Source organism: Ursus maritimus, unplaced genomic scaffold (genome assembly GCF_017311325.1).
Source record: "Ursus maritimus isolate PB19 unplaced genomic scaffold, ASM1731132v1 scaffold_18, whole genome shotgun sequence".
In the NCBI taxonomy this organism is placed as follows: domain Eukaryota; kingdom Metazoa; phylum Chordata; class Mammalia; order Carnivora; family Ursidae; genus Ursus; species Ursus maritimus.
In genome coordinates this window covers 27,802,534-27,822,057 of record NW_024424230.1, presented here as the reverse complement: position 1 = coordinate 27,822,057, position 19,524 = coordinate 27,802,534, and the positions used below count along the sequence as shown (strand labels likewise).

Sequence of the window (19,524 nt, the reverse complement as noted above, 5' to 3'; positions counted from 1 at the left end):
TAGCCTGATGTTGTTTACTTCTTCTCCCCATCTCTCCAAGGAATATGATTCACACGTTTTCAGATTTATTTGAACAAAATGCAATAAATATGCTGCTTCAATTTTAACTGCTGGCCTGTAGCCAGGGTTTTTAATGAATCTGGCCTGTGCTACTCAAGTGTTCCAGGATCTCCAGGGCTCTGGGCACTGTGAGATTATACACACTGGTGTGCGTGCTCGCGCGCTCTCGTGCGCACACACACGTCCCCACCTCCTATTCCCTGGAGGGCCAGTGACTCACAGTCAACTACAGGTTTTTCAGAGCCGACTCTGGTTAAAATTAGCGGGAGCCTTTATTGTTGAAGGAGAGGAAGGATTCCTTCCTCTCCTTTCACGGCTGCATGGAAATACCATCTTTTAATTTTTTCCCCTCTGTTGGAATTGCTCTACCCACCTCCAAAGGCTGCCGTCATGAGCCTCACCTCTCTTCCTTTGTTTCCTTGCAAATGGTCACTAGACCAGGTCCAGCCTGTGAAGACTTCCATACAAAAAGAGCTGGCTCTGGGGGCTTAACGTGGAGCAAAAAGGACTCCGAACTGATTTTCACCACAACCAGTCGATGCACCATGCTTTTGAAAGGTGGGAGCAAGCAGAAAGAGGGACACCCACAAACGTAGTCCCAGGCAGGGCACCCTTTCTCAGAAGGACAGGAAGGAGAACGAGAGATGGCTACAGCAGACATGAGGCACCCGTCTCCTAGACCCCACCTGCCAGGAAATATAGCCAATGCAGGGTAAGATTGAGGAGTCTGCAGAATGGGTCCCACTTGCGGACCGCAGCCTCCTCTCTCTGCAGGAAGATGGTCACCAGGACGTCCTTCAGCTTCAAAAACCTGAAACTCCAAAGTTTTGTATCATAATAAACACTTAAGCCATCATGGGTGGGCATCCAGGAGCCCCTTCAGAAGGAGGGGCCTTTTGCAGGGAGGGTTGATTTTAGGCCCTGAGGCATAGTTTCCCACTGGTGACAGAGACAAAGATCTGGCTCCAAAGCCATCACCTCTTAATGTGGTGGCTGGATGCTGCCTCATTGCTAAGGACACCACCACCTAGTTCTCCTTTCAAAGAATAGACCGTAGTCCGATCTCTTCTATTAATACCAGTGACTTTTATTAATGTTGGCAGCCCATTGTTTGCTTTTTCTCTCCCAAAGTTCCTATCAAAAGCAGATTACGGACTGTTCTGCAGAAGTCTGCCCACCTCACTCCATCCCCGTCTCATTTAATCGCATCCCCTAACGGGACCTTCACAGTCATTAGGCAAAACAAGCAAAGTAGCTTGGAAGGCAAGCACCTGTGAAGGCAAATAACATGAAAGGCCCGGCTGCCCATCATGACTGAGGACGAGGAGCAGGTGCGAGGTCCAGGCCTCCATCTGGGAGCCCCCACTTCCTCATCAGTGCAATGATAGAATCTACTGAGTGATCTTTCCAACCCCGATATTCTGGGATTCTGACATCCGGACCGCAGACTCTGAATGGTTTTCCCTTAACACCTTTTACCCTCATAGTGTTTGAGAATTAAAGACACTTAGAGTAGGGGCACCTGGGTGGCTCAGTCGTTAAGCGTCTGCCTGCAGCTCAGGACGTGATCCCGGCGTTCTGGGATCGAGCCCCATGTCAGGCTCTTCCGCTGGGAGCCTGCTTCTTCCTCTCCCACTCCCCCTGCTTGTGTTCCCTCTCTCGCTGGCTGTCTCTCTCTCTGTCAAATAAATAAAATCTTTAAAAAAAAAAAAAAAGACACTTAGAGTTAAACCCCTCCTTCTCTGTGTTTCGCTTTCTGGAAATGGAGTGATGAATAGCTCTTATTTCTGCTGTGATTCCTCGAATCATAAAAATTGCATCCTCTTATTTATAATATTCATAGAATTGTAGAATATTTCTTATGTAGACCGGTGGGGGGGGGACCATACCATCTTGTTGCTACTTTAAGTAGTAATATTAGTGGTGTGGTTCTGTGTGTGTCTCACACCCTTTACAAGCCCGGACGCGGCTCCATGAAATACAGACTCATTGATCACATGATCTCTTACTAGCCCTTTGCTGGCTAAGCACTGTTAGAGACATGAGAAATATAGGACACAGGCTCTTTTCCCAACTTACTAATTATCTTATTGGGAGGCCAGGATCGCTGTGCATAATAACAATGATGATGGTGATGATGGTAACGACAGCGTACCTGTAAGGAGCCAGGCAACATGCTAGATACTTGATGGATCTTTACCTCCTACAAACCTCGGCAGTTGCCATAAGGCATCTCGGCTCTAGTTCCGTTTTACCCACAAGGAGTCTAAGGCTTAGATTAATTCATTGGTCCAAAACTGAGCCGTGATTGAAGATGTATCTGACTGGTTCTGTGGGTTCGAGAGGTTATGTGACCAAGGGTTAAACTGAACGTAAGCAAGGCCGACAGAAACGGGGTGTAGATGGAGTGCTCCCTGCCAGGTCGGGGATGTGGAAGTTCTGAGTCAGGAAGGTTACCTGTCGCTTGAGTTCTTACGGAAAGATATAAGCAGGAGCTAACCTTGGGTGATGGGGGGGGGGGGGCAGCACCGGTCCGAAGGTGAGAAGGAGAATATGGACCTGTGGTAGGTGTTGAAAGGAACCCTGGAAGACCACTGCTTTGCCACCTGCAATCCTCTTAAACCACAGGCAAGCTTTTGAGGAGGCTGTTGGAGAGACAGCTTCCACCTGCCCCAGCCCGGACCCCAGTCGCTCTTTACGCTGGATGTCCTTCAAGCAAATTCCTGGCTTGACAAAGAGCTGCCCCCAGATAACTTTGATTATTTTTAAAACGGTGCTTATAAAAACAAACACATTCCACTTATTATATAACCAAGGCTGGAAAAATAATGTTTTACTGTCAGTTTTATTAGTTGGGAAATGTAATAATTTCCAAGTTTGAGAAATACAGTCCGGGAATTTTTTTTTTTAACTTTTGTAAAGTCTTGCATTTGCTTTATTGGCCCTTCTTGGCCATTCCATTTGCTCCCTGAATCCTGGTTTTAGCCTCCTGTCTCTTCGTAGGGAAGCTTCATTCTCACATTGATGTCAAACATAGAAACTATTTTTTAGCTCTGAGTTCATAGAGATTTTCCACAGTTTCAGCCTCCATGGCACATTCATTATGAATTTTTTTCAACAGGTTCTGTGACTTCTTAATCCTACATTGGGCCATTATCTGCTTGTACCCAGGGCTACCTAGACAAAATTAAGAAGTAAGCCATTTGCTGACAAGAGTCCTTTTCTTAAACCTTTGCCTAAAGAAAACCTCTCACTCTTTCTGTCACTTTTCTGGAGTCCAGACACTAAAGCGTCAGTCTGTATTCCTTATAGCCAGGAGGAAGGAAGGCTGTTTAAGGGAAAGCACTTGACCGAGAGACTTGGGTTCAAATTCCTGCTAATGTTTAGTCGTTGTGAGACCCTGAGTGTGTTTCTTAACATCTCTGGGCCTCATTTTCCTCGCATATAAAATGTGGTTAATATTATCTACTTCATAGGGTTGTGGGGAGGCTTAGATTAAAATGACACATGTAATCTTCAACCAAGGGCACTTAGTCGGTCCTGAAGTAGCCAAAAGGACTTGATTAAAAAGCAGCTTCCCTGTAAGGTGACTCTAAGGCATGCCCTCCTGAGTCATTGCTACCACGAGGTGCCCGCAGCCCTGGGTGGGGGACACAGGACAGAAGCACCCAGACAAGCCTAGACCTGACTGTGATTCTCAGGACTTTTCGTGTCCAGTTACTATTGCTTTTTTTTTTTTTTTTTGGTTTATCTGATAGAAATGAGCTCTGTTGTCTTCTCAAAAACAGAAATGATTCCCACTGTTGTTTCTTAGCTCTCCCGTTACAATGGCCAGATGATCTCTCTCCTGTTGAAAATGACAGGAAGCCCTTCTATCGACCCAAGACGCAGAATCAGAGGGACTTAGAGGCCCTAAAGAAACCTCAGGACAAAAAGGAGTGGCATGCCCAAAGTCATAGAGCTCAAGATAGTGAGCCTGGGAATCCCACCTCTGAGCCTCGGTGCCCGTCCTCCTTTCCTGGGGACCTTAAACCCTGCACGGAGCACGTGACGTCACCCCTGGAGGGAGAGCTCCCGCCCAGCATGGGTCTAAATGAACCGCTGGGCCGGTGTGCAAACTGTTCCAGACAATATCAGCGCGACGTGGCTCATTATCTGTTGCACGTTCGCCCGTCAGTGTGGGCTGTTGTGTTAAACTCACCCCGCTGCTTACCGTTCCCGTGTCTGCACGCTCGCAGTTCCGCCCTGTGTGGCTTGCCTTTAGTTAGGGTGATAATCATCGCTGCCCTTTCTCGGTTATCACACTAATTCTTGCCCGTCTTCATGTTGAATGCACTGGCGTTCTTACCAAGGTCTGCCAAAGTTCCTTCTTCATCGTAGAGGCTCAGCGGATTTTTTTTTTTTGAATGAACAAATGGGTAAATGAATAAACACATGAATATTCCCAGCACATATCAATCCAGGGGTATTTATAACTTGCTAGACTGACTTCAGCTTACAAATTAAACAAGCCATGAAATTTGAATTTAGTAAAAGAATTTGGGGGGGGGCCTCGGTGCCAACTAATAACTATCTTGACTATTTTTTAACAAGTTGTTAGCATGCCATGGTTTCAAGCTGTAGGACGTCTGCTGCTTCGGCAGCAGACCCGGGTGGCCCGGCGTGGTCCCGTGCCCCTGCCTGGCTGTCGCTGCTCTCCCGGTGAGGCTGGCAGCTTGCCTGTTCTCCATGCCGATGCAGCGTCCGCTCCCACTCGCTACTGTTATTTGCTCTTCTCTCCCCTAACCTCTCCCTTTCTCTCCTGTGTTCAAAGCTTCTTTAATGGTCTGAGATCTGAGCGCCGGTAGGAGATTTTGTATTGGGAATAAAGTCCTTCAAAAAGGATATCGAATACCCAGCCCATGAAGACAGGAAGAAAAAGTGAAACCTCAGGGCAGGTGTCTAAAAATCCACACTTGCAGAACACCTACGTTCGGTGGGGACTTACCTTGTAGAAAATATATTATAACCCTCACCTCCTTAAAGCCCTCACCTCCAACTGTCCAAATGAACAAAATGAGATTTGATTTACAAACATGATTTAAACATGGCTTTGGGTGTCTTCACAACCTACCCACCAGTGTCTCCCCCATAGTGCTTTGAAGGAAACGTCTACTGCAGAATTTGCCTGATAAAGGTGGAGGAGGGGAAAAAGAGAGGGAGGCCACGTGGGAATTATGCACACTCAGTAGGGCACACTGGTTAACCATTCTATATCAAAGGTTCAATTTCCATCCTTGATTTTAAAATATCTTCTGTTGGCCATCTGCTCAGGATCACCCTGGGAGCAGCCTCTTGCCCTCTAACCCGAGGCATGCTAGAGACCAACCCTCCTCCCCATGGTTGGGTGTTTGTGTGTCTACGTGGAAATCCTTCGTGACTCGCCATGCCTCTCAAGTGAATCCAGACTCCTGGCACCGTCCCCAGCCTGACCCAGCCCCTCTCTTCTGTGACACCTCACCTGCCCACTCACAGGCTCTGCTGCAGATGCACGAGAGCTCTGGCCTTTCCCCAAACACGCCATTCTGTTTTATGCTTTGAGCCTTTGCACCTGCTGCTCCTCCTTCCTGGGATTCCTTTCATGCCCTTTCAGCCAATACTTCCACACTGTTAAAGACCCAAATCAATGCTGCCTCCCAGTGAAGTCCTTCCTGACCCAGCAGGGAAGTCACTCATTCCCCTGCTTAGTCATGGAGCTTATACCTGGTCCCATTGTTCTTATCAGAGTATGAAAAATTAATATTTATATGTTTGCCTCCAGCTCTTTGAGGATGGGGACTTATCTTGGTGTCCTCTCGTTGAACTGGGGGGATAGCTACTCTGATTAATTCCATTATTGACGAGAAAACTAAAGCACAGAGAGGTTAAATAAGCTGCCCAAGTCCAGACCACCAGTAGCCTGTAGAACTGTGATCTGAACACAGGGAATGTGGGCTCACAGCTCACCCTTTGAGCCACTTTGAAATGCTGTTTTTCCATAAAAATGATCATAGTGGTTACCTTATTACTTTTACAATGGTGTCTTATTTTTTAAATTATTTTTATTAATGTAAATTCTTATTCTTAATCAACCAGATCAATTATTTATATTTGTACATGAGCTATACAGGTAATAAATTCCACCTTCAACTATTGTTCTGGAATATATGCTAGTGTGGCCCCAGGTGCGAGGGAAAGTAATGTAGGTGTTCTTTTCAGCTCAGGGGAGATTGTTATTTTTATTTAAATTTCTTCTTCCTGCAACTTGGTTTTTTTAACTAAATATTTGAATACCCAAAGACTGGACTGTTTCTTATACTTTAAGGGTCCCCCAAAGGACCTGGAGTTGCTGTGTTCACGGTAGGCACTGAAACTTTCGCCGAACTAACTAACACAAGAACAAAACTGCTTCCTTGTTGTCAACTACCAACAAGAGAATGTGTCATCAGGTTGAATATTTAAGAGTCGAGAAGCTGTCTCACTGGGATCCCAGCTTTGAGAGCATTGAGAGTTAGTTGGGATGGTGGAAATGGAGCGATGACTTGGCCAGCAACCTCTCCTCCAAACTGCCAGTCCTTCCTTCAGGCCTCGGGTGGCCTCTGTCCTCATCACCTCGTAGATGTCCCATGCTTCCTGTTCCTATTCCTGGCTGGCCTGTGCTGAGCACCAGCCACTACGCTAAAGCATCTCACAGGTATTATCTCATTTAGTCCCCGTGATAGCCCTCTGAGGTAGGTGGTTCGTTAAACTTTTTTTTATTTTTTAATAAGGAAATTGAAGCTTTGAGAGGTTAAATAACTTGAACGAGGTCAAATACCTAGTTAAGCAACAGAGCTGGGATTGAAACCAAGGGCCTTCTGACTCCAGGGTCACAGCCTTATTCACCTGCTTCAAACTCCTTTCCTTGAAATGAGTATATTCCACAATTACTGGCTCTTATATTTGGCTTCTGATTCCCTCTTATATAGGACGTTTTTGCCTCCATGTCTTTGTCTTACTTTCCTCATCCAACATCTCCCCCCCTTTTTAAATAAAGACTAAAAAATTCCACAGATATTTTAAAAAGATTTTATCTATTTATTTGTCAGAGAGAGAGAGCGCACAAGCAGGGTGAGTGGCAGGCAGAGGGAGAAGCAGGCTTCCCACTGAGCAGAGAGCCCGATAAGGGACTGGATCCCAGGACGCTGGGATCATGACCTGAGCCCAGACGCTTAACCAACTGAGCCACCCAGGTGTCCTTTCCATAGATACTTTTTATTCTGAAAATCAAACCTCACCTTCCTGGTTCTGTGACCCTGGATAGTTTGAGGCTGCTTCTCCTGAAATACTTGTTACCTTTTTTTTTTTTTCAATAACATCCTACAATCTTCAGCCTTTGGAATTCATTTCTTGGCTTTCCAAATGAAATCCAGAACACAGAAGTCCTTATTCTTTATCTCTGTCTAAAGACTAGATCCTCAGGAACTGGACTGACTCCCTATGAATGTTCGAATCAAATGCAGTTGTCTCATCGCCAGTTCCAGACCTAACTTTCCTTCTCTGATTTCATGCCCCACCAAGGATTTTCATCCCCATTGTCCACTTGTGTAAAATTCCCCCCACTCTTCTTTGGATGACCAAGAGACCTCCTCTCTCCCTTTTATATTCAGTCATATTCTCAGTCTGCTGCATGTAATGGCATGTTGTCCATTAGCTCTGTGTACGTACCACGCACTGGTTGGAACCAACACGGGCATTATCCAAACCAGACATATTCTGGGCCACTGTGGGGTCTGGCAACAGTGAAATTTCCTTAGAGGATATTTGGAAGAAGTGCACGGCATCCCATTTCTTCAACAGAGGCTTGCATAATCAACCAAGTAGAAAGAAATGTTGAGGTGCATTTAACCTCATTAGTTTCAGTAGGACTGACTCTCTCCAATCCATCAGAGTTGAGCTACATTAGTGAAACTCAACTATTTCCAAATCTCATTTACATAATGGATGAGATGTGAAATGAGCCCAATGCGAGGGGAGCCGCCCGGAGGCACTAAAGTTTATCACAATATGTAAGAGTCCTTTTAGATCATTGCATTAAATTTCCACTAACAAGGTAACAAATTAATTGTCTGTATTACTGTACTAGCCCAAAGTCTATTGAGTGCAGAGCGTCAGTGAGGAAGCAGCTAAGTTGCGAGGACTGTGGGCGGGAGGGATGTTTAGAGGGAAGCGTGGAGCGCTACCTGAGCTCTCTCTTCTGCCCCTTTAAGAAATCCTCTGCACCTCTGTAATCTGATGGCGGACTTTGGCTTTATTAGTGAGGTAAGCGAGGATGAGTAAATCAACTGTATCAGACAAGCCTCAGGACATCTAGAAATTGATCATTCTGCCGAAATAAGCACTCTGTGTTTATTAGCTGGGAGTTCATCACTATCACTTCTCCTCATCCAATTCCTAAGAGATTTCAAAGCCATCATCATGGTATTAGCTCGTCTGACTGAACTACTAGAGATAAAGATTAGGAGATCTATCTAATGATGGGTCTGAGTTTCTGTGATTTTTTTCTCTATTGCAAAGCAGAGAGCTTTTCCAGCACACGTTCTGCGTCCGTATGTGTATGCCTGCACACGGTCACAATGCATTTGCACTCTATACAACGGAGTTAAATAGTGGGACAAAGTAGGTGGTTTGAGGAAGAGGCCCGGGAGAGGTTTTAAAACAATACAGTTTTGCCAAACATAAAGTGATGACTACTTAACAAGGGGGATAGATGCTAAACTGACGTCTCTAGCTGACACAGTGTGTCTATACCGTGGGTGATACTGCACTGAGAAGAATAATTTGATTCTATAACCACGTTATAATCCTAACATCCATACACGGCCAGACGCCTACAGATATGTTCGTGAGAAATGAGTACATATCGGACTGATCGTTCACGAACCAGTAAATATGCATTTATCTATTTATACATATATTTATAGATACACATGCACTTAAGCTCCTGATATCAAGCTCTTTTCTCAATGTGGCTTCTAAATAAGCAGTAATCAAAATGCAAATAAGGTGACCCAGTTAGCATGGAGATCTGTATTACCATGCAGATGTGTTCTGCGCCTCCACACTGTAACGGTAAAAAGGAAGACACTACAAAAGATGCTTATGCTACCCAGCCTTGACTACTAAGCCCTTTATGTTGGGGAAGGCACGGCCAGAGTCAGTGGTCTTACAGCTTGGATCCAGTCTCTAGCGTCTGGCTTGGTCTGTTCGCAAGCGGCCCGGTGAGTGTGGACACCAGGCGTGCGTGCACCAGAGGAGCGAGAAGAGGGCTTCTGTGACGTCTCGGGGTGGAACTCTTACAGCTCAGTGCCAACGTGCTGGCCTGACACGGGCCGAAAATAGGGCGGGGGTCGGAGTCGTGGCTCTGCCCTCCTCTCTGTGGCACGCTTGACAAAGCCAAATCTCATCCTCCGTCTGGGATGAGTTACCCAGGAGGGACCGGACTAACTCTAAACTGCCTTGATTTTACTTCACCGAAGCTTCTTTGTGTTTATCTGTTGATGAAGCCTGTGACATGCTTATGTACGTGACAGCAGCCAATGCCTAAGCTACCTGATCTCCAAGGACATAACAAGAGCATACTTGGTGCATCGTAGTATTAAATTGGTTTTAATTACATGTATGCATTGTTTCTTCCCTAGTGAATACATCTTGAAAGTCCCTTCGTTATACCACTCTATTGTCTCCACATTCTTTTTTAAACGTGGGAGCAGTTACATCAGCATTCTGTCTGGTTCTGTCTGTCTGCCCTTTGTCCTTCTTTGGTGTGTCCACAGGCATCGTGTGCACGTGTGCATGCGTGCAGGAATCAGCATAGGCAGGCAGGGGTTCCAACCTGAGCTTAGAAGTATCTATGAACTTTAAGCTGCTTACAAAATGTGTTCTCTGTGTGTATGTACGTAGATATATACACTTTTTACTCCCTACGGAAAGGTTCTGATGTCTGAGATTCAGGAAGATTAAAAACCTCTTACTCAGTATGCCTTTATTTGCAATTTTGAAATCTGATATATTTCCATTCTGGGTGATGTCATTGGCTGCTTCTAGAAAACACCTTTCATCTGACATGAACTTATCGCTACGGGGGAGACCGACTTATGCATGATTAGAATTTACTGCATCAAGACTCTGTGAAGTGATAAATCTCTGTGAGGTTCCAGTGGACAAAATATTATCCTCTCAGCCCATTTCTGCAGTCCTGAATTAAGAGAAGGAAGAACTAATCCGATTGTTTCGCAGTTTCTCTGAATCTGGAAAGCTCGGAATCAGAATAGTAGAGCTAGAAGAGATTCTGACCAGTAGAAAAATGAAGCTTAGTGAGATTCCAAGTCTTGTTCAAGTTCATCCGTTAAGTGTGGGGCAGATCCTGCAATAATTCAGTGTCTCAGAACTTTGGTCTAACACTCATATCAGCGAATTATTTGTCTCTGGTACAACTTATTGACTCTAAGTATCCACTGACTAGTTGCTTTGTGTCAGCGGTACGCTAGGAAGATAGAGGAAAAGAATATAAAGGCTCTGCTTCCTAAAGAATTTAAATCTTATGGGGAACACACATAACGTGAACATATGAAGTAAGTTAATAATGAGAAGATGAGTACTAAGGTGATATAGTGCTAAGAAATAGTAATTATAGTTAACACAGGTGAGTGCTCATTCTAGCTGGCACCGTGGTAACTTCTTTTACATGTGTGTTAGTTTTCTAGCACTACTGTAACAAATTCCCACACAATTAGTGCTTAAACAACCCAAATGTATTACTCGACGCTACTAGAGGTCAGAAGTCCAAAACGGATTTCACTGGGCTAGTCAAAGTCTCAGTAGGGCTGCACTCCTTTCCGGAAACTGTGGGGCAGAATCTGTGTCCCTGCTTTTTCCACCTGCCAGGGCCCATGTGCACTCCTTCCCTTATAACCCTCCTCCTCCATCTTCAAAGCCACTAACGTAGCACCGCGCTAACCCTGCTTCCGATACCACACCTCTTTCTGGAATTCTTCTCTTCCACCTCCTTCTTCCACCTTCAAGGACCCTTTGATTCCATTTCGACCGCTTGGTAATCAAGGATACTCTGTATGTAAGGGCGGCTGATTGGCCACATTAATTCTATCATCAGTTCTCCTTTGCCATGTTGCGTAACACATTCACAGGTTCTGGGGACAAGGATATGGACATCTTTGGGGAACTGGGGTTTTATTTTCTGTCTACCATAATGTTTAAACTCATTTAATTCTCACAACAGATTTATTTAACAGATGAGAACACTGAGGCACAGACAGTTGATAGAACTTGCCCCAAATCACACAGCTAGTGAAGCAGGTAGTCTTCTTCCAAAAATATATTCTTTGCCCACTCTCTACTACATGGAAATAGGGAATTTAGTAAAGAGGGCTGTGTGCGGACTAAAGTAGTTGGGGCGGCTTCCCCCAGAAGGTTTGGGCCTTGAAGGATAGATGTGTTTTCTCTTTGTCCATCATCCATCCAACACTGTGGAGTATCTAGTATCTGTCGAGCTAAGTGCTGGGGAGTCAAAACAAAGTAAGACATGGTTCCTGACCTCTAGGCAATGTTGCAGTTGCCTCCAAGAATGTCAGAGAAATCAACCAATAATGACACAAGAAGCCAGAAGTCTGTCCAAGACGATAAGCGTACAGGAGAGAGGCTCTCACTCTACCCAACAATGAGCGGTGGGCTTCATTTTTGCCAACTGCCTTCCCAACCATATCTCCCAGTATGTGGTTTTTATGACTCATCCCAACCACTCTTGTCTCGGCTGCACAAAGAAGGCTTGTTATTCCTGCTTCTACTCTTGTCGTTTCCCAGTCCTGGTAGAGAGAGCCTCCCTCCACTTCTAGTGATTAAATTCTGCCCGTTAAAACTGGGGTTTCTGTACTTGTGTCTGTCTTCCTGAGTGGATGACTATTCATGTTCCCTGTGCTTAATGGTGCCTGGCACGCACAGGTCCTTAATGAATGTTGAATGAATAAATGGATGAGCACAGACCACCTCAGATCCCACAGAGATCTCATTTTCCTCCTAATTCCTGAGGGACTCATTTGGCTTCCTGTCTTGTTTGGTTTTCAGTATCCTAAGTCTTTCTGTCCTATGTCACTCTCCACTTCTGAACTTTCTGTGCAAATACAGGGCTCACATCTTCTGAGTTGTGCTAGTAGGCACTCAAATAATTGTGAATTTTAAAATGATTAACTCTAGGCTCACTGAATAGCATTCTATTCAAGAGTAACCTTGCCTGAGTGTCACCTCACAAGGTCCTGGAATGAAGTAAAGCTCATTTGACACAAAACACATGTTGAGACAGTCACTGTGATTGAACAGGCTGTTTACTGTCACAGCACTGGGCTCGAGGGGAGGGCGGGGCTAAAATCCCGCCCGTGCTCCTCCCTCCCGACCTGGAGCAATGGAGATGCATGTGCACACGGGAGCCCTGTCTTTCTCTAATGCTCACAGTGGTGCCCTCCCTTTGCTGAGATCTGGGTCCTTGGCGCTCTATCCCTCACATACTGTGTGAGTGAGTAGCAGAGGCGCTGCCTTTTGATGATTAAAAAACACCTTAAGATCTTTCTGTGTCCTTATAAAAGGTAACAGCTGCCTTTATGCTACGCCAAGGTTTTTAGAATGCAATTCTTAGAAAATGGGGGCTTCAGTGGTTTTGACCAGTACTGTGTCCCTGGTACCAGTAAACATTCAATAAGTACTTGTTGAATTAATGAATACGATGATGCAACAAAAATAACATTTTATTGACTTCGGCACAGAAAAATATTTTTTCCCAAATTCTAAAGGTATCATCTCGTGCTTGATTCAGTTTCTTCCGTAACATATATCCCCCCGTGTGCCATGACTGAAGTTCATTTGCAAACAAAGAAAAAGCAATGGATCAATCCAACAACCAGTTATGAGAATGGAAACTATTATCAAGTTTTCAAGAGGTTTTTTTCTCTTGTGCAAAATATGTCATTTATGGGTTTTCCGAAAAGGGAAAGAGAAGAACATCGAATTGAGTCAAAGAGGCATGGATTTCCCCACCACTTCTTCTGCACACATGATATGTGAGTTTGGGCAAATCATCTGGGCTTCTGTGGCTCAGTTTCCTTATCTGTGTATTTGGAATTTCACCATCTGCCTTTTGTCATCCACAGAGATGCCACAGAGGCAAATAGCGCAATGTATGTCACAGCTCTTTGCAAGATTGAAAGCCACTGACTGCTCAGTGTGGTATACCTCCCAGTGCATGCCAAGCCCTGCATTCTGCAGCAGGAAGGGGGCCGGGGAGGTGACTGAGGAACCCAGCCACTATCTCGGTGCTGTCAGGCTCTCTCACTATTCCCATCTAAGCTTTGTCACCAGGAAATAACTGCATTTGCAGATCGTATAATTAAAAAATTAATTAAGGTGTTCAACAAGCCTATATTAATCACATAGCATTTTCTAGATCTACTGCTCTCTGCAGTGGGTGTTACAGAATGAATTACATATGATCCCTAGGTGATGATCCCATCAGCCCCTCTATTTTAAAGAAATTGTGACATGAGGACCCATCAAGGAGTCAAGATCTAGTTCTTACCCCTTCTCACCAGCTGTGTCATTTTACGTAAGTTACATGACCTCTCTAAACCTCCTTTTTCTGACCTAGAAAAGGGGAGTATACAGTACTCATCCCACAAAGATTTTTGTTTGTTTGTTTGTTTTCCCCATAAAGAAAATGAGATAAAGTAGCTTTATAAACCTAGAGCAACATACAAATTACTCTTAGGCGAGGCTGCTTTTTATTATCCAAGGTCACAGAGCTCATTGAAGGGATCCTGGGAAAGTCCGCCGCCATAGACCCTGCTTTTCCTCCATGACCCCTGTGACCTTGAACAACCCGGGGAAGAGGTAATTGAACAGCAACTACTACTTTGGAAGAAAGAGAATCAAAATATTGAAGCTATTGACTCACCCTTAAGGCAGTAAACAGTGCTTTGGTCTCTGACCTTTTCGCATCCTGGGGCAGTCAATAACCTGGCCGCCCGCTGCAGCGCCTGCCACTGCTTCTGATTTGGGAGTACTTTAACCTTGAACTAAGCTCCAAGTAACCAAGGCAACAGGAAGTCAGCTTCTGCATCGGAGGAGCGGGAATCCATAAATCAAGTCCCTAATGCAAACACGGTGTGCAGGTAGAGGTTTGAGGGGATAAGTGGTCTATGAGAAATTACCTTTGAAAATGAGTGACTGTCCCTCGACACACTACAGCACAGTTTCAAAGGCTTTTTCAAAAACCTATCGATAGAGGTCAACAGGTTATTAGCAGAATGTTTTCCTATAGGTTTAACTTTTAAACAATATTTCCTCTTGGCTCTGTCTTTTAATTATGAACAGATGTTGGATCCACATAGTTATTAGCATTGTTCTTTCCTCCTTTAAAAACGTCCTGGCCTCCAGACAGGGGAGCCTCGCTACAGTCTGTCCTGAGCTGGGGTTGACGGATGTTCCGAACTCAGGCGCCATGTGTGTTCTCCACACGGTCTGCTGTCAGGTTGAGAAGTGACCCCAGGTGACATCAAAGCTATGCTCACCTTTTCTCAGGTCCCAGGGTTAGTTGAAGGAACACATCTCAGTGGTCCAATCAGCACAACATGAAATCCGGGTTTCTTTTTGGGGGACCTCAAGCTTCACACCTCTCCCTCCCATGGAGAGAGGGAAGCCAGGTCCATGCTGAGAGGAAAGGTTCCAAATGTCCCAGCACTCCACCCTCATCCCACATCTCCGAGAACTTGGTTCTGAACTGTTCCACGCATGTCTGGTCATTTGGGCCCCTCTCTGTGGAGCATCAGCTCCCACCTGGAATGAAGAGAAACGACTTCCGGTGGCCAGGCTGCCCAATGCTCTCTCCTCGGAGGGGTCACCCATCCCAGTACCCCAAGCCCTTGGCCCTCAGGCAGATTTGGGGGATTCCAAATGCTGTTAGATCAGGCTTTGTTGAAAGCTTATCTAATATACTTGCTCATGTATGCTATTTCTGGGATTGTTTCCATAATCCTTTCAAAACCCAAAAATGTCTGAGAAAATGTCAGGGCTCTTTTTTTCTTTTTTCCTAATTGCTTTTCAGATTCATTGGATGGCAACTAACAAACAGTACCATAATCTAGAAAATCCTAAATTATCGAGGGTTTTCAAGACAGCTAAATAGTGACAATTTGAATTATAGAGTTTTTAAGTGTCATTTTATTACTTTTAACATAAACACTTGAGTAGCAAAGTATGCCCAATAGAGGTATGATCGAATGAACTTTAATGAAATGATGTGGACTGAGACTAATTTGGATCGTGAACATTTGCATGAAAATGGGTACAACGAAAATGACTTGAAATCAGTTTGTTCCCAAGTGAGAGTTAAATATCCTCCTGCTAATCCTGTTTGTGGCTTGTTCCCTGAACCTGTCATAATTTGCACAAAGAATCACCTGCCCAGCCTGTGTCCACAGGTACAAAGATGACAGTGGGTTTTCCCGGAGGAGCTATTACCCAGCAGAACTCTGGGACCCCTTGGACTTCCAAAGGTGCGCCATGGAAGGCACACCTGCTTCCATTTAATGGGAGCGAGACCGCAGTGGCACAAAGTACCGAACTGGGGGACTTCCGTCAGACCCCAGACTGCTGTCCCCAGTCGAGATTGTTAGCAGTCAGTTGTTCAAGCACAGCATTCTACCCCAAAGCCTATGCTCTGGTAGACTTCTAGATCTCCCCGCCTCCAAAGTCTGTTTATTTTCTCAAAGGAAACAAAATTTAGTATGTTTGTGGCATTAAAAATATTAACAGTGGGGCGCTTGGTGGCTTAGTCAGTTAATTGTCTGCCTTCTGCTCAGGTCATGATCTCAGGGTCCTGAGATCGAGCCTTGCATCGGGCTCCCAGATCATCGGGGAGTCTGCTTCTCTCTCTGCCTCTGCCTGTCACTCCTCCTGCTTGTGCTTTCTTTCTCTATCAAATAAATAAAATCTAATCAATAAATAATAAAATAAAATATTAACAATAAGGAAGGCTAGGGAGGAAAAGTAAAAACTCCCTCTTTCCCACCAAACTTTCATGTGCTCTCCCTCCTGAGAATAACCACTGTAAACTGTTCGGATTGATCTCCCTGTGGGTGGTTCTGGATGTGTGTTACACGTATTATATATATGTGTGCGCCTGGCCCATCCCTGACACCCCTGCATATTTCACAAATGGGCATCCTGTCCACGTTCGCTGCCCTTCCTGGTTTCCTGATGGTCGTGCCCTGCAATCTTTCTGTCACAGAATTTGATGTCTCCACTATCGAAATGCTATGAAATACAAATCCTAAGAAGTAGAAATGGCATTGTTATTCACAGCACCGGGGGAGTTTCAGAGGGTGGGATGGAGAGTAGGAGGAAGGTAGTAGTAGGTCAATGAAAATGTCAACATGACTTTCTTCCTTAGATGCTTACAGGTGCTTTTTCCAGGTGTGAGGCTAGGGTCCGTGCACCCTCGATGTGAACGATGCTGTCGGCCGACCAGGGTGGTGGACAGGGGTTAGAAGACAACTAGCTGGGCCGGGCTGATCCGTGGGTCCTGGATTTATCATCTGGCTACTTGCAGACTCCCAGCCCCGACATTAGGGCTGTGTGAGTTTACTTAGTTATTGCTTAACCTCTGAGAAATGTGTTTTCCTCATCTGTAAAATTAAGAAACTGCTAACTTCTGCACTACACGCTTCAGGGGGCTGCTATTGCCCCCCCCCACACCCCACACCAGGCTGGTTTCACTTGGCAGCAACGTAACCTTACTCGGGGAGAGGACTGAATCACCCACAGGGTTGCAAAAAGAAGGGTCAAGAGCTATTGGGATAAAGCCCCTTTTGTTGTTGCGGTCAGTGGCAGGTAGCCTAGACGTGAAGAAATTCTGTCCGGATGAGCATCTGATGTGGATTCAGACACCCCCAGCCTCTGGACTTAGGCTTGGATGAGTTGTAGAGGCACTTTCCTACAGCTGGGGGTGCAGAAGGGCCCCAGAAATCCTCGGTCGGGTCAGGGAAGAGAACGGAGCCTTTGCCAGCTGCTTTCTGTTGCCCTGAGGAAGCAGCAGGCTGCAGCACTGACCGTGGTGATGATAAGAGTAATAGGCACAGGAAACACTCGTCGTGGACGGTGTGTCAGGCACTGCTCTGAGCGCTTTACGTTAATTGCCTCCGGGATCCTCCCAGCCACCCCTGGGAGCTTATACTGTTCCAGCCCATTTGTACAGCTAAGGAATCTCAAAGCTTGGAGAGGGGAAGCAACTTGCTTATGATCATGCAGCTAAAAAGAATGAGAGAGCCTGGATTTCAACCTAGGAAGCAAGGCTCCAGAATAGCTCTATAATTTGTTATAAAGTCAACGTCCGGCCCTTACAGAGGCACTTCACAAGAGGTGCTTTTCAGCATCACAAAGGCATGACTTAACAATGCTTATTAGGACCAAAGGCTGAAAAGCCCCCAAATCAACTTCTGCTTGGCCACGGGGACTGCCATCACACATCAGCCCCCACAGTGCATCTTCTGCTCCAGCAGACTGGCCTCTCGTCTGCAGCATCTTCGGTCCCCACCCAGAGCTTAGGGTGTGCTCTTCACGGCACCCACAGCGCCTCTTCCTCTTGCTTGCTGCTTTAGCATAGGCTCTGCACCACCTCCCCTCCCTTCTCCCCACACTAATCTCCCCAGCCCTCCCCAGCCCTCCCCAAGCACCTCGACTGTGAGCGGCTGAAGAACACGTCAGCCCTCCCTTATGTGTCACCGATATTTCCCTCTCCTTTCATGTCCCCAGCTAGATGAGAGAAGAAGCTAGGGTGGGGTCCCCTTCTCCCCCTCATGCTGCACACAGCACAGCCTCTGTCAAGTGGGCTTCTTGACCCATAGAAGGCACAGGGTACCTGCTGGCCTCTCCTGCTTCGTCGGGCCCATGCCCCTGCTTCCGTGCAGCCAAACGGACTGTTGTCACCGCTGATCTCAGCCACAAAACCAGAACGAGCTATGCTGCTAATATATTTTTTTTAAATGTTCTAAAATTTCATTCTTGTTCTATCGAAAGGAGGTCAGGTGAATTCACAATTTTCTCCACTTGCTTTCAGGTTTTCTGTTGTCTGTTTTCCTGTTCCTTTTAAGTAACTGCAAGCTTCGGGGTTATTCTTTTGTAGGGATGCCAAGTCCCCACCTCAAAGTGGACCAAACGGCAGCACACGGTAAGAGCGAGGGCTCCGTGTCCAGCATGATGACCAGGAAGAAGCCGGCCGCGGTTGACAGCGTGGCAATGCCCCCGAGCCCAGTGTTATCGCTCCTTGCTGCGTCTGCAGCCACGTCTGATGCAGGTGAGCGCTACCGGATGCTCTGGGCTGACTCCCTGGAAGGTGGGCACGGAGAAGGCCCACGGGGAATGTGCTGGGGAATGCAGGCGCTCCGCTTCGCCAACCTCCCATGGACACTGAGCGTGTTCCCGCGCTGGGCTTTCAAGTGGGAGCAAAGGAAGGAGATCAGCTCACCACCTGGGGGCAAAGGCCTGGGAGTAGCAACTGAATGATAACAGTATTAATGGCTTTTTATCAAGTCTTAGTAATTATTAATCTCTGCATCAGGGGCCTTATCTGTGTTATCTCATGTGACTCATCAACGAGGTCTGTGAGGTAAATACTTATACCCTCAGTTCAGAAGAGGAGGCCAGGAGTCAAAAACTCACCCCAGGAACGTGTGGACGGTCAGGATGCCAACGTAGGTCCAGTACCCATGCTCTCGACCACTGCATTCGATTAGCTCCCTTGCTCACTGGGGGTGGGAGACAGTAATCAGAGTTTCTCAGAGGCCTTGATTCATTCTACCCCATGATGTCATGAATTCCTCAATAGTCACCAGACTCCTCACCGGAAGTTGGTAAAATATAAACTCCTTATTCACACGTCCCAGATGCTCTGCCTTCCTCTGCTCCCCACATAACTTTCCACCAGTGCCTTCACCAGTCCCCACTTGGCCATGTTTATCCCTCCTGCCAAGAAGGCAGGCCTTGGACTTGGCTTAACACCTTTCTTTGAGGACAGCCTTCCTCAACTCCTGTCTACATCCCACTGACCCTGAAGGCCCAGCCTCCCCCACGCAGCTTCTGGTGTCTCTACCACGTGTTCAGAGACTACAGAAGAACTGTCTTCCACTCACTTCTTCCCCTTCACAACGAAATTGTACATACCTGAGAGGTGGAATCATGGTTGAGGTTCTTGCTGTCTTCATGGCATACAGAACGAGGGCACATGGGGAATTAATGCACTGGTGACTGTCCGGCATACTGTAGTATTTAGAAATGCCTATTAGGATTAGAAGCCCCGGAAGAGACTCATTGTTGATATTCACTCTAAACTCATATTCTCAGTGAGTA

At 46.0% G+C, this 19,524-nt stretch overlaps 1 protein-coding gene across 1 annotated transcript in view; it reads left to right on the top strand.

Moving 5' to 3' along the window:
- The window catches only part of SETBP1 (SET binding protein 1), a 151,484-nt gene extending 132,246 nt beyond the window's left edge, over positions 1–19,238 (top strand). Inside the window, exon 3 of the mRNA XM_008693049.2 lies at positions 18,302–19,238. Coding sequence (XP_008691271.2) covers positions 18,302–18,681 — 380 coding nt within the window. The 3' untranslated portion in view covers positions 18,682–19,238. The remainder of the gene's footprint in view (positions 1–18,301) is intronic.
- Positions 19,239–19,524: the final 286 nt, after the last annotated feature.